Source organism: Dendrobates tinctorius, unplaced genomic scaffold (genome assembly GCF_039654945.1).
Source record: "Dendrobates tinctorius isolate UK_male_01 unplaced genomic scaffold, ASM3965494v1 ptg000010l, whole genome shotgun sequence".
Classification (NCBI taxonomy): domain Eukaryota; kingdom Metazoa; phylum Chordata; class Amphibia; order Anura; family Dendrobatidae; genus Dendrobates; species Dendrobates tinctorius.
This window is the reverse complement of record NW_027361678.1, coordinates 7,168,932-7,184,301: the sequence shown is the minus strand read 5'-3', so window position 1 is coordinate 7,184,301 and position 15,370 is coordinate 7,168,932. Positions and strand designations below refer to the sequence as shown.

Below are 15,370 nucleotides of genomic sequence, written 5' to 3'. Positions count from 1 at the left end.
GCTGAAAAACGTATCCTCAAAAAACACAGGAAAAACGCTGTGTGTGAATGTAGCCTTAGATCAGGAATATAACAGCCATTTATAGGACATTTCATAACTTTCCCAAACTCCTATGAAAAAATATTCAGCACATCCTGCATTGAATTACTGTACACAATTTATTATATATTTTAGGAGTCGGAGTCGGTCCATTTTATACCGACTCCAACTCCGACTCCACCAAAATGAGCACCGACTCCACGACTCCGACTCCACAGCCCTGGTTCGTATATTCTGGGACAAGACGGAGTCCTCGTCAAAGAATTGTCTGATGATTATTTATTAAATAAAACAATAAATCTATTACCATCCCATCTCTGCCACGTAAAGCCAGGCGCTCCATGGTGCAAAGGTGTCCGTGAATATTGAACAAACAAGCCAGTTTTGGCACATCCCAAGTATTTTGACGGTTGCGGGACCCCCTTAAGGCCCTTTCTCACACAGCGAGATCGCTGAAGCATTACCGATTTTGTGACACAACAACGATCTCGCTACATGTGACACGCAGCGGCGACCGGGCCCCCGCTGCGATCTCGCTGATCGTGCTTGAATGGCCTGAGCCATTTTTTCATCGTTGGTGTCCCGCTTGCCAGCGCGCATCGCAGTGTTTGACACCAATGAGCGACCTCGTTGGCGACACAGAACTCATGGACGCAGGCGGGAATTGTCTGGAATAGCCGCTGTGTGACAAGATACTAAGGACCACCGAGGTCGTTGGATGGATCGCTGCTGCGTCGATGAGTAGATCTGTCTGTTTGGCAGCTTACTAGCGACCATTTAGCGATGCATCAGCGATCCTTACCAGGTCGTATCGTTGTCGGGATCGCTGGTGCGTCGCTAAGTGTAACGGTACCCTTACTCATGATGGCTGATGAGAGAAGGGGGGAGTTGTTGTGTCACTTCCCAATCCATTTGTTCACACGGGAGATGAGTTGCTGTTTGAGGGGTCTACAGGACTAAGTCTTCTGCCCCCTTCTTTTCGGGAAGAGTTGGCAGACCCTCATGCACATTACATGATAGGATGCTACTGTCACCTTATGATGTCCTGTGGTGAGGTGATAAGTGGTTAGTGGCCTGTTCTATGTAATACTGATGTTGTACAAGGCCTGTGACCTCACAGACATGGTGCAGAATGTGCACATTATCTCAGCACTTGTGTCTGCACAACATCACGGCGCCATGAAACATCACATCTAGGAGAAACCGGAGGCATGTGTTATATGGACAACCATACTGGGCCCCCTCCAGCTAGAGGGCCAGGCTCAGAAAGCTCTGCTCTAGTTCATCCTATGGTGTTGGATGGGGTTGTGGTCCTGGCTTGCTGCGGCCGGTCATGTTCTTCTATAGCAAACTCTCACAACGATGTCTGTATGAACTTTTGGCAATGGCCGCAGTCACAGGGAACACAAAAGGGCCTTCCCCAAACTAGTTCTACAAAGGTGGAATCTAGAAGTGTCCAAAATGACTTGTGCTAAAGCATTAAGATTTCCCATCACTGGAGCTATAAGGGCCAATCCCTGAAAAAAATGGTCCTGTAATCCCTCATCCACCAAACATTACAGCAGGCACAATGCAGTCAGACTTGTAACGTTCTCTTGGCGTCACCATACCCAGACTCGTCCATCCGATGCTACATACAGAAGTGTGATCTGTCACTGCACATAACATGTTTTATCTCCCCAGAGGTGGGGTCAGCAGAGCGTTGGTGACTTTTCTGCCCTCTGTTCCTCAGCACTCAGCCTCTCCCAGCTCTGAAATATTATGGGGTCTCCACTTCGTGGCTGAGTTACTGCGGTTTCTTCCACTTCCCAATATATTTAGGAGGGAATGTCATGAACAGACTTGTTGCCCCTGTAGCTCCCATTACAGGACTGTGTTTTTCTGTCACGTTTTAGTAAAGGCAGATGGCTGGCAAGGGGCTGGATGTTATACATTGGGGGGGCGAGGGGGCTGGATGTTGTACACCGGGGTGGCGAGGGAGCCAGATGTTATACACGGGGAGGGGAGCGAGGGAGCCAGATGTTATACACCTGTGATCAAGGGGGCTGGATGTTGTACACCGCACCGTGGCTGGCAAGGGAGATGTTATACACCGGGGGGGAGGGGGGTTGTAGGGGACTGAATAAGAAACTTGTGATTTTTTTAGGCCCCTTCAGTGATTGAGGTGCCAATACTTTTTCTCCATGTGTACTTCTGCTCCAGCTTGATGTCCTCATATACACTGTATAGACTAGCGAATGGTGGGTATATGGACAGAGCACCGCTGTAATAATGCTGTCGTTTTCTCAGGATGTTCACTTAGAGCCTTGGTTCCTCGTGCTGCATCATTGCCCGTTGCGCCATGCTCTGTACACATCTCCTTTCTGCTCTGACCAAACACTGAAGTGTTCATTACTAGTACACGGCTGACACAAGAACTGTACCACTATGTGGCTTTGTACATAGGGATTGTCAATATTCTGACTTCTGCTCACCGCTCAATTATTCTTTTTATAGCCTTTAAGAGAAGCCTCTTCCATTTGTAGTCGTCCTTCGTTTTCCACATAAGCCGCCATGGATGATGATATGACATTAGAAGACATCCAGCTTCAAGCAAATCAAGTCACTGACGAGGTAAGAGTCCGATGTCTGCGGACTATAGTTTTCCATTTTACCCGCTTTGGTACAATGGTCTGAATTTGCTGACTTTGCGCATGTCCATGCAATGGTGAGAGGCTTGGTAGCCATTTGTTAGCCTTTGAACCCCTGTATGTCCTTGCATCAATGGTTGCCATGTAATGCTTAAGTACTCTGCATTGCCTTTGTGGAGAAATGGCTGCTGTGTTCCCAGATTACAGACGATCGTTGGAGGGTCCTAAACCCGGCCACCAGTTATGGACTCTATCTGATGACTTCTCTTCTTCCTTTTTCCAGTCCCTAGAAAGCACTCGTCGGATGCTGACGCTTGCAGAGCAGGTACGGATCATTCATTGTGGCCTCTGATCACTGGTGATTGTGATCCATCAGCATCGGCTCAGTCCATACATGCAAAATAATAGTAGCAAGCGGCGTATTGTTCACCATGGCCCCCATTACTTACTGGGACCCTCAATTTACACTTATCACATGTTCATCCCCCCGGGGCTGTTATTGTATTGTTGAAAACTCCGCTTATTTATTGAGAATGGAAGGTGGCTGGTAATAAAGGCAACAAGCCGTAAACCGTAAAATTAAGGGTATGTTTCCATGGTCAGGAAATGCTGTGGGTTTGACACTGCGTCAAACCCGCAGCATCCAGATGTTACAGCATAGTGGAGGGGATTTCATGAAATCCCGTCTCCACTATGCGTTAAAAGACGCAGGTGGCAGACCCACGTAAACGAACATGCGGCGCACCTCTTTTCAGAACGCAGCATGTCTGTATACGATGCGGCGACGCTCCGACGCCGCACTGTAAATTTCCAATAGACAATCATTAGATGCGGTAAAACCGCATCTATTGATTGGTCACATACGTAGTAAACGCAGCTTACTACGCATGTCTACTAATAAAATGACGTTTTTACCTGTCCCGCCACCGGAAGTCCCCGTCCACTGCAGTTCTCACGATAACTTAGCTTATCGCGAGAACTACCATGTACATGACCGGGGGTTATCTCCTTGGAAGCTCTCTAGGCTATGAATATCAGCCCATAGCTGTCTGCCTAGCCTTTCTAGCTATAAAATATAGGGGAACCCCACGTCATTTTTTTTTTACTTGCTATTTTTACCTTCCCTCTCTGGCGCAGAAAATTGCGTGGGAGCCAAGTCATTTTTTTTTTTTTTTTTTTGGGGGGGCACCCTATTTTAATAGCCAGATCTATAGATGGACAGATCTATAGATAGCTAATAGATAGATGGACAGATCTATTGATAGATCTATCTATCTATCTATCTGTGTGTGTAATGGAGTGTAGGTTGGACAAATGTAAAAGAGGAGGTTGGACCAGAAATGACGTCACAAATCTTTTTTTTTTTTTTTTTATTGTTAAATAATATATATTTAGCTTACAAAAAAACACATCCAAATCCGCATGAAAAAAACGCAGGTAACCTGCTAGTGACCTCCGGTGCAGATTTTACCTGCGTGATATCCTGATGCAATCCTGACTGTGGAAACATACCCTAAGGCCATGTGCACACGATGCAGATTTGCAGCGTTTCCGCAGCGGATTTTACCGCGCAGAAACGTTGCATATCCGCATTGTGATGTACAGTACCTTTAAAATGAATGAAAAAAAAAAAACGCTGTGCAGACGCAGCGGATTTTTCCGCGCGGTTTTCCTGCGGTACAAAATCTGCAGCATGTTACTTCTTTTGTGCGGTTTTCTATCTCCCCTGTTACCAAATCCGCAGGGGGAAGACCGCAATGGAAAACTGCACAAAAACCGCATGAAAACCGCGTGAAAAATGGAAGAAATCCGCAGGAAAAATGCAGGTCATTTGACCTGCAGTTTTCTTCCATTCTGCACGGAAAAATCCGCAGGGCTCAAAACTCCGTCTGCACTCAGCCTTCAACTCCATCCGATCTTGAAAATAGAGAAGATTTTTAAATTATTTTTAACAACTCTCTGAAATTGTAACCACACAACCTGAGACCACCCCTTTAAGACAATTGGGGTAATACAAATTAGGGAATAGATGTTCGTATAGCAGATTTTTTTTTTATAATCGCAGCATTTATAGTAGCTAGGTTATCACTATCTGTATAGTAAATTGTAGGCTTTCCAACCCCTAATTATACAGAATCTGCAGCGCGTGCCATCAAATGTTCTGTTCTCAACTTATTTATATTTTTTTTTATTTTTTTACATTTTTGCTACAAGGAGTTTAGGTCTTTTATGTTTCTTTTTACTTTGAACAACATTTCAGATCCACCTTAGAACGTACAATAAGTGGTTCCCGCTACGTAGTAGATGGTAATGTAACTGAGGATGTACGTGCTCATAATAACATCTCTGTTCTAGAGTCAAGATGCCGGAGTGAAAACGCTGACAATGCTCGATGAGCAGGGCGGTGAGTTTGTACTCCAGAAACTTTAAAGGAGATGTTCATTACTCGGACAACCCCTTCTAAATCTGTTTCCCCCAGTAAAATTAATAACTCCTATACTTGTCTCTGGTGCTGACGCCATTCCAGTGGTGTTGGGAGGCAATGGTTTTCCCTGGGATTGCATGACATTGTCACAGGATCCCTGCAGCCAATCAGTGCTAGCTTCACTCCCACCCACTACGGACACATCAGACATCCGTAGGACGTGAGAGAGCAGACATAAAACTCTGATGTCTGGGGGACGTGTGAGTGCTGCTACCCATTGGTAGACAGATTGATTGGCTGCAGCTCTAAAATGGCATGACAATGTTGTCCGGGTGCTGGAAAACGCGGCACTGACATCACTGAAACTGTCCCGTGGGAGGGGAGTATGAGACAGGGACTGATGGCAGTGATTTCAGAATATGTTGGTGCTATATGAGCAACACTAAAAAATGAAATCCAGACACTTTTTAAATTCTGTAAAAATTGTATTTTTATTTTTTTAGAACAACTGAAACGCGTGGAAGAAGGACTGGACCAGATCAACAAAGATATGCGAGAAGCTGAGAAGAACCTGACGGAGCTGAACAAGTGTTGTGGCCTGTGTGTCTGTCCAGGAAGGAGGTTGGTGCTGGCCCTTAAAAGGGTTGTCGAGGCTTAAAATATAAGTCTGCAGGCTCTCTATATGGACTGCTGTATGGTGACACTATGCAGTGTGCACACTGTCCCGATTCCCCCTTATTGCCTGTGCAAGCGGGTTGTCAGGTGACTGCATGTATGCCATTTACATACTTGTCATCAGATGCCAACTAGTCGTGCTCAGCTACTCTCGACCGCATTGAGAGGCCGAGCACGTCTAGTCGGCACATGACTGCAAGTATGTAAATCGCATATATATTGCCACTCACTTGTACCGCAAATACAGGGGGATCATGACAACATGTAGACCACATATGAAGTCTGCACACTTTTATCCCAAGCCTGGACAACACATTATTAATGTTATTGGCAGGTCATCTATACAGTACATATTACTCTATCGTGTAAACATGTATTGGTATTGCTGATGAGTGAGCTAGGATAAGGTGTTATCCGCATGCTCAATTGTTATCAGAGTGACTTTGGCATGCTCAAATACCATGTTCAAGTCCCTGTGGTTGCATGTCTCAGTCTTTGACAGCCGCAACACCTGCAGGGATTGACTGTTTTTTTAAAAATCCATACATGTGTTGAGGCTGTTGAACACTGAGACATGCAGCTGTGATGACTCGAACATATTATTTGAGCACACCGAAGACACTCGGTTAGCACCCAAGCATGCTCAGATAACACCTTATCCAGGCACGCTTGCTCATCACTAATACCAAGTCATCTACAGAGATTGTTGCTACCTCTGAAAGTGTTTTTAATTGAGTCTTTTGCTCATTATTATCTAGTGGAATTGCATAAATAGGTATTCCCTAATATAAGTTCTTATCACAATCACTTTCACTAAAAATAGGAGCAATTATTTCATTTCAGATTGTTCTGGCTTCCTAAGGGACATATAGGAGATCATGGCAGTCATCCTGTATTGGGGAATTACTAGTTCTGCAATTTCCCTGCTCCATAAATGAGCTTCGTTGTAAATCCTCAGTCTCTCTATCATTACTGCTTTGCCTCCTCACTAACATATCGCTCCATGGCTTACAAGTCTCTCGTCTCTTTTTTGCCTACTAACATGAAGAGTTCTTGGGAAGCTGAAGCGTCGGCTCAGGTTGGTGGTCCACGGCCGGGTGGTTTCTGGTGTCCTCCTGCATGTTGCCCCCCATAAAGCTGCATGTTTACTGTGGCAGTATATGTGCCTGTATAGTGCCTGTGTTGGCTGCAGCTTTAGATATTTCAGAGGACGTTTTGGGACACCGGTGCCGGTAACATCCGTGGTGGTGCTGACTGCAAGGAGACGCTAGCTTTACTTGTGCACTGGTTTTGAGACATGTCCACCTTCTTGCTTAACTTTTCCTGATTTGTGTCGTGTTTGTTCCCGGCCAGTAACAATACCCGCTGGTGTCATTTCTCCGGTTTTCTACGGATTGTCGATTGTTTACGATGTTTTTGTATAAACAATAGCCTGATAATGGAAATTGGAAAATGAAGCCCGTGATTTGTTCTCCCATGTGTCACTTCATCTAGACTGCCTTGTAATGACCATCTGGGAGGACATTGTAATGACATGTTTTGCAGATGGCTCTTACTGGGCTTGTGTCAGGTCCCAGAAGATGACACACGGGAAGAGATCACGAGGAATGTCACTGGGGACACGTAAACACCCAGTCATTTCTTTCGGGTGTGTACAGGACAGGAACCGGTGACACATTGCAGCGTGTATATACCGAACATTTCTGTGTTAGATGCAGGTTTTTGCATTTAAATTTTATTTTTTTTTACATTTCTTGCATTTTTTTTCTCCTATATCGCAATTCATATTAAAAATAAAAAATCTTGCAATTTTCACACCAGTGCTTTTAGCTATTTTAAACTAACTTCCTGTCTTCTGAGGAAATCCACACAACAATAGACAGACCCCCCTGACCCCATATTTTGTATTGATGCATCTAATGAGCGTGTGCAAAGGTCAGTGTGAAGGAAGGGGGGAGCCTGCTATTGTGAATGGTGGATCCTGTGTTATCAGCTGTATATAGAGGTGTTACCGGTCATTGTAATCCCTCCTCTGCCGATAAAGAGCTTGCTGAAAAAACAGGCAGTAGTTGTCTAAAAAAAAAAGAAGCTGCTGTGGACAGTAAAAATTTGTGAATTAACAGTTTTTGTATTTACATAGAGGTTATGCTATGGTTAAAAAAAAGTTCCAAAAAATAGGAAACAGAAAAGCAGATTTTAACCAATAGGTCATTTTCTGATGCTAGCTTTGTTTTAGAGTCTGTAAGCCCAAAATGACTGTTCAAACCAAGCACAGGAGCTTGGTGTGGCCGAATAGCTGGACTTGTTTTTCAACTATTTCCACCTTTCCTTTCCTTGATTGACAGCTCTGGATTTACAGTAGAAAGAGAAGAGCAGAGATGGATGGAAAACAAGCACGTGGGACGGTCCACTTAACTGCTTACCTACGCCAAGGGTGCACCAAGTGTTTGAACAGTCATTTTGTGCTGACATGCTCCCTTCAAAGATATTTTACTTTCTAAGAAAATCCTGGCAGCTTTCTTCCTGTCTTGCATTTGGGTGTACAATTGCAAATCTGCCCCATTGAAGTGTATGTGACTGAGCTGTTATATGCCAGACAACCTATGGACGGGGGTGGCGCTGTTTTTATGGGAGCCATATATTCTAGGCTGCATCCCACCTGTAAGAGCTCTACGGAATTTCACATACCATCCACCTTCTTCACAAAGGAGCCGTGTACACGGTACAAGTCTACTCGCTGCGGGTTATAATCTCTTTTTAATCTTATTACCAGGTCAAAAAACTTTGAAACTGGAGACGTGTATAAGAAGGCATGGGGGAGCAAGGAGCAAGGATCAGACGATGTGGTCTCCAAGCAGCCCAGACAGGTGAACGGCCAGCAGCCGAGCGGTGCGGCTCAGAGCGGTGGATACATCAAAAAGTAATTATCACAATGCTCTGCTATTGCTTCAGTCATTGGTCATGTAGCTGGCAGGGTGGCTCGTAGATCTTTCCTCGGAAGGAGCTCACTCATGCAACAACCAGTATCGTCTTTACATGTTAGTAAATCAAATGCTCGTAAAGGGGTTTTCTAGCTGCAGAAAACCCCCGATGAACAAAAAATGATTAGTCCTCCTTGGGTCCAGCGCTGAGTGTCTGCTCCTGGGGTCTGTTCCTGTATTCAGTACTGCCGTGACATCTGTGAGCTCAGCATCTCGTGCTGTCTACTCAGGTACAGCGCTGAGCTCGCTGATTGTCTGCAGCGCTGTAGACCATAACGGACACAATGAGCATCGGTGGAGACTCAAGACTGGACCCAGAGAGGGTGAGTAAGGCACAATTGTCATGATTGTTTTTTTTTATAAAATAACTGCGCCTGCGGACAGGAGTTTTCTGAAATTGGAAAACCCTCTGTAAAGGGTCGCCTTATCTTACATGGGTAAAGTGGCAATGTGCTTGTTAAGTCCGGCAACGTTGCAATTTCCCTCTTATTAAAATTACTCTTATTTTCAAGCATGGTGAGATTTTTAATTCCATAGGTTACTGCTAATTGCCTAGACTACCAGCCACCTCTGCAATCTATCAGCAGTGGCCAGTTTCCTGAGTGATTACTATCACTACACTGGCTTCTCTTCTCGGAGCATGGGGTAGTGCAGTCTGTGCCATCGGTTCGGCCATGCCAGTGTGCTAGATGATGACATTTTGGCACAAGTCCCTGCTATAAATTTGGCGCATTTTCAGACTATTTGGTCTATATGTATTCATATAAGCCTCGTTATTTGCAGGCAGAAATCAAGTTTTGTGATTTCTCTTTTAATACGAGGGGCGCCTGAAAACTTCGAGGCCCACCCATGAAATCTTTTTTGCATGGTCTTGTTTTACAATGCAATATGTTATTTAGTTAGTTGAATGGTCTCATGAGCAATCTGGATTTATTTTGATTTTTTTTGTTTTCGTTACAGCATTTTAAAGTTGGGTCGCAAGGCTGAAATATGGAAATGGAGAAGTTGGCAAAGTTCACACATCGGCTGCTGCAATTCACTCCTGTGGTTTCCAACTGCTTCAGCACCGACCCTATTCCCCTGATTTGGCTCCCTCGGACTATCCCGTATTCCCACAGATGAAAAAGCACCTTGGTGGAAGGTGGAGTTGCAGCCATTGCAACAGCCAATGTGTGAACTTTGAAAAATTCTCCTTTTCCATATTTCAGCCTTGCAACCCAACTTTAAAATGCTGTAACGGAAACAAAAAAAATCAAAATAAATCCAGATTGCTCATGAGACCATTCAACTAACTAAATAACATATTGCATTGCAAAACAAGACCATGCAAAAAAGAGTTCATGGGTGGGCCTCGAAGTTTTCAGGCTCCCCTCGTATGTGCTTTTTTGCTTCCTCTTTGAAGTTTATTCTAAAATCCATCATCTTTATTTTTTGCTATTTCATTAAAAAAAAGCAAAAACCCAAATAACGAACCATGTCTGTGCATGTAATTACTAATTATGGTTTCTGGTAGGGTTACCAATGACGCCAGAGAGGATGAAATGGATGAAAATCTGCATCAGGTTGGCAACATCATAGGAAACTTAAAGAATATGGCTATAGACATGGGCAATGAAATTGACAGCCAGAACAAAGTGATTGACCGGATTAATGAGAAGGTGAGACTAGGCCGCGCTGAAATCCGCAGGGATCAGTTCTACAAATACAATTTGTCAGATTACTTTACCAAACTTGTAGTGTAAATACATAAATGTCCAGTATACAGGGCATTATCCCTGCACCCCCTCCTAGTAATCAGGGCCGGTTATAGGCAACATGGGGCACAAAATGGTAACACGATGCACCATTACGCAAACATCTGGGTGCATTTACACGAGTTGCAGACCGTTAAGCGAGCAAGATCGACTATATTCAAGCCGGTCACCGCTTGTTTACCAGCCTCTTTACAGCCAGAATGATCACTAATAAATCAATCAGTATACACATGGCACATACATGCATATAGGCCACATATGTATATACACAATAGCACATTCTGAAGGCTTGCAAGGCACCTGTGTATATATGGCACCTACACACACACACACACACACACACACACACACTGTACGTCATATACATGTATACATACATGGCAAATACACGCACTGTATGTTTCAAACATATACACACACATGTATATACATTGAACACTATAGAGGACTTACCAGGTCCGTCGCCGCCTTTTCAGTTGTTCTAGGATCCCACGGTGTACAGGACCTTTCCTGATCTCACCAAAGGTCCTGCTGCACTTAGAACCTTAGAAACCGTAATGATAATGCAGAACTAGTATTATCAGTGTAGTTTCTGTGGCTGGGTAATCACCCAACTTGCCTCATACCCCCTTGCCCTCCTAAAGTGAGCCTTGCAATTAATATGTATGGAAATGATAGAGTAGCTGCAGCTATACAGAACTAGTGTGGAGAGGTTCAGTTTCAGTCGGTCAGACGCTGTTGTGGTTGACATTCCTGTTTCATGTAACTCTAATTCTTCGTATGGTGAAAAGACATACATTGCATTCAATTTCTCAACTTTAAAAGTTGATAGTGCATAAACAAATAACTTGCTGATTGTCGGGAACCCCTCCACTCAAGACTGTCCGCACTGGATACAGACGTAACGTGCACCCGGCGGTATTAGGTGACGCCTGTATACAGTACAGAGACAACAAGCAGACATCTTGACAGTGATGGGAAATTTAAACAATGCAGTATTAAAGGAAGGAAAATCACCTTGTAAACTTTTTTTTAATGTAATTGTTATCCTTCTACAGGCCATAACTAACAAAGACCGCATTGACGAAGCCAACACGAGAGCCAAGAAACTCATTGAGTGAAGACGACGGCATCATCTTCCCTTCAGTTCCTTTCACCATGACTGCTGCGAAAATATCGGATAAGATGTTTTAGGGATTGAATCTGTTTCTGAAGCTGCCTGCTGGGTTGTGCTTTATGTATTGTACATTCTCGAAGATCCTACCTTATATCTCTAAGTCTTGGACACGTGGATTAGTAGAAATCCACCGATCTTCACGTGACAACAACAGATCCAGTTGCGGCTCCTATCATACACTTATTGAATGAAGGATACGTAGAGTATTTGCTATTTTCCAAGGTGACACAAATTGGGAGAATATATTTTCCTTTAGTGTTTGGTAGCAGGGAGGTGAGTGACGGGATATATAATGGTAGATAAAGCCCCCTGCATATGACGTTAATCTAATCTAGCAGCAGATCCCGTGACATTGTGCCTCTGATCTGTTCGCTCATCAGTCCCACAAACCAACCAAAGACCTTATCCCATTACCCATCAGGTATTTTCTCTGCAGCGAACAGTCAGTCAGGTCACAGCTGTTCTTAGAGGAAATGCACATAAATGTATGGGTGATCCTACATAACTATATGCCAAATTACACCTAGCCATGTGCAGACAAGCTTTTAATATTTACTTCTAAGTGTTGGTTTTATGAAGAAAGGGGTCTTTGTAGTAAATGGGTTCACCTCCACAGGTTCTGTAGTCTTAGGCCTTCATGGGAAGTGGACCACTATCATAGCCCCCCCATGGCTGCTGGATGAAAGCCTTGCAAACTGTTTCCTACCTACCGGCATCTCTAGCTGGGCCTGGTAAAGGCATGACATTGTGGGAACGAGGAGGTGCTGGGATGGGCTCCAGTCCAGCAGCCATGGACCAGGATCCTCTGCAACATCAGTCACTTATCTATACTTTCCACTAAAAGTATCCATTTACTAGCCATAATTTGATAACGGTGTACAACCCACTTTAAAAGGGACTGTTATCCAAAAATTACTGTATGAACCAAGCATTGAAGCACTGTTCACCTTTGGTATGGCTGAGCAGTTTGGTGTACTTTACCATCTATAGGCGCACTTTTCTGGCTCCTATAAAACCAGAGCTGTCAGAGAAATAGGTAGAAAGGTGTACTGACCTGTGATGCCCCACCAAGGGAGCATCTGTGCTTGGTTTGAACAGTCATTTTGTGCTGACAGTCCCTTTAAGCCAAACCAAGCCCAGGCACCTCAGTGCATTATTGGTGTGGCATAAAGAGACTGTCAGCATAGAATGACTGTTCAAACTAAGCACAGGTGCTAAGTGCACTAATGAACAGTTATTTTGTGCTAAGATTTCCTTTTAAAAGGATCTGCATTTAAAAAAAAAAAATCTTTTTAAAATATGTCTAGGATCCAGCAATTCCTTTTTCCGTATGAGAACAGCTGTACACACTTGGAGGCTTCTGAAATCTCCTATCCATCAGTAACCTGTACGGATTTATTACAAATCTGTGTAATCTTCAGGGCTCACGTCATTCAGGCTTAATGGAGAATTCTCTGTCACAGGATGAGGTTACAATGGCCGCACACCTACCTCAGATGCTTAGCACGAAGATGCCCTGCTGGAAATACTTTTACAGGTCACATGGGCCAGTTCCAGCCAGGAATGGGTCTCCGCCTTGTAGGGGGACTTCTATAGGAGTAGTTCTCCCACAGACCTGTCGCCACGTTTCTCCATAGTTCGTGCCTGGTGTTGTAGAGGTGGGAGAACTTGCACAATTGGTGGCTGACTAAATCCTTTTTCCCCCATGATATATAAAACGATGGCAGCCGTCAGAGCTATTACTTAGCGTCTCATCTATTTCTATAAAACCAAATGATGTCATAAAGAGGAAGCGCAATTCCCTCCTACACCAAATATGATGATATTCACTGCTGTGCCTTTGACTTTTTTTTTTAAAGCTGGAAATATATTTTATGTGTCCTGTCATGATTACACCTGTTCATAATGCCTGTGATACATTTTATAGACTTATGACTTTCTATCATTTTGTCTCTGTAATGGCCGCCCTGGTCTATAGGCCCTGTGGCCGTAAGGGGTTGTCTAGGGTAGTAAAAGAAACTTTGATGATAGTCAAAAGAAGAAAAAAAAAACCTAAGGGTGCATTTATACCGGTCAATTATCAGCAAACAAACATTCATAGAACCTAGGACTTGTGCTCCGAAAATAATAATGGGTGCATGGGATGTGCTGTTGGCCTCTCTAAATGAGTGTAGTGTAAATGCCCCCTTAGCGCAGGCTGAGATGTTGCTAGCCATGTGTATGGTTTATACAGCAACTTCAATGCACCCAAGCCAACTATAGAGTCACTATAAGGACGTGTACGGACCAGCTGTGGCCATAAATCACAGCTGCTAACCTTACCTGGACAACCCCTTTAACTATGGCCTCTCCGTATCTTCTCATGAATTGTGTGACATCACCCTCCGTGTCATATTTGTCACTGGTGAACATATCACAGACATGCCTCGTCAATTATAGTTTTTAAACTTTGCTAACCTCCAATAAACGTAGCTGTGAAGAAAGTGACGTGAAGCCTTTCCTGAGAGCAGCACCTGCGATGCTGCTATCGTATCCCGATGCTGCCATCACATCTCTATACCGCGTGCGTGCTTTTCCAATGATTTGCGGACTTATTGTCCCACTTTTTTAAAGGGTCCTGGCACTCGTTATTATGTGTATTTATATGTAAACTGGAGTACCAGTGTGCTCCTCTTTGGTTCAGACCTACTTAAGTTACCAGACCAAAAAAAAAAAAGAGAAGAGTATGAAAAGTTCCAGCTTCTGGTAAAAATGCTTGGTAATGACCTTTATTGCATCAGTTAAAATAATGTCTGAGGCAGGCAGTAGGCGATGTATTTTGAACATAACGGTTCTTTGTCGAAGCTTGTCTGAAAATGACCCAAGGACTCAAGTGATCAATTAAAATTAAACACATGAAAAATAATTTGACAATTGTGACTTGGAAGTACTAGGGGACTTGACAGTAAGATATTTGGTATGTTTTTTTGCTCAAGTTCCCTAGTACTACAACTCTCCATGCAGAACCCAAAGTTCAATCCACGACTTATGAGACCCATTAGAAATGGAATTAATTCTGCAAATGAACTTTCAGCCCATTGGCTGGACTCTATCCTGCAGACTCTCGCACAAAGGTCTCCAGGTTATATTAGCGACTCTGGTGACATTTTGGATCAGTTTTCTAAATTTTAATGGGCAGTGGGTTTTTCATGGATTACCTACACTGTGTTCCAAATTATTATGCAAAAAATATTTTCTCTAAATTACCTATATGAATTGCAGTCATTATTATTTTCCAGTCATCTAATATTCTAGTATAATTGCAATGTTTTTGAACAAACTGCCTATGAAAACAGTATATTTTTAAAAATAAACTCAAAATGCATGTTCCAAATTATTATGCACAGCAGAGTTTAACATTTTTATTTTGAACAAAAAAGTGGTCAATTGTGAAATTATAAGCATTATCAGCTTATTACAAAATGAAATCAAACAGTTTTCAAGTCAAAACTTTATTCTAGGTGATGTTACATTTGCACATAGGACCCCTTGTTGGAAAGAAGCTTCTGAACTCTCTCGTCCATTGAATTTGTCAGTTTTTGGATGGTTTGTGCTTGAATTGTTTTGCATGTGGACAGAATACCCTCCCAGAGCTGTTGCTTAGATGTGAACTGCCTCCCGCCATCATAGACACTCCTTTTGATGATGCT

At 43.4% G+C, this 15,370-nt stretch overlaps 1 protein-coding gene across 2 annotated transcripts in view; it reads left to right on the top strand.

Annotated features, from left to right (window-relative positions):
* SNAP23 (synaptosome associated protein 23) overlaps window positions 1-14,164 on the top strand; it is a 36,138-nt gene extending 21,974 nt beyond the window's left edge. The window contains exons 2-9 of one of the 2 annotated variants that reach the window (XM_073586326.1): window positions 2,536-2,652; window positions 2,953-2,994; window positions 5,025-5,073; window positions 5,598-5,715; window positions 6,818-6,847; window positions 8,543-8,689; window positions 10,264-10,408; window positions 11,563-14,164. In XM_073586326.1, the coding sequence (XP_073442427.1) occupies window positions 2,593-2,652; window positions 2,953-2,994; window positions 5,025-5,073; window positions 5,598-5,715; window positions 6,818-6,847; window positions 8,543-8,689; window positions 10,264-10,408; window positions 11,563-11,625 (654 nt within the window). In that variant the 5' untranslated portion in view covers window positions 2,536-2,592 and the 3' untranslated portion in view covers window positions 11,626-14,164. The remainder of the gene's footprint in view (window positions 1-2,535; window positions 2,653-2,952; window positions 2,995-5,024; window positions 5,074-5,597; window positions 5,716-6,817; window positions 6,848-8,542; window positions 8,690-10,263; window positions 10,409-11,562) is intronic. The other variant, XM_073586332.1, reaches the window with a different exon arrangement.
* The last annotated feature ends 1,206 nt before the right edge of the window (window positions 14,165-15,370 follow it).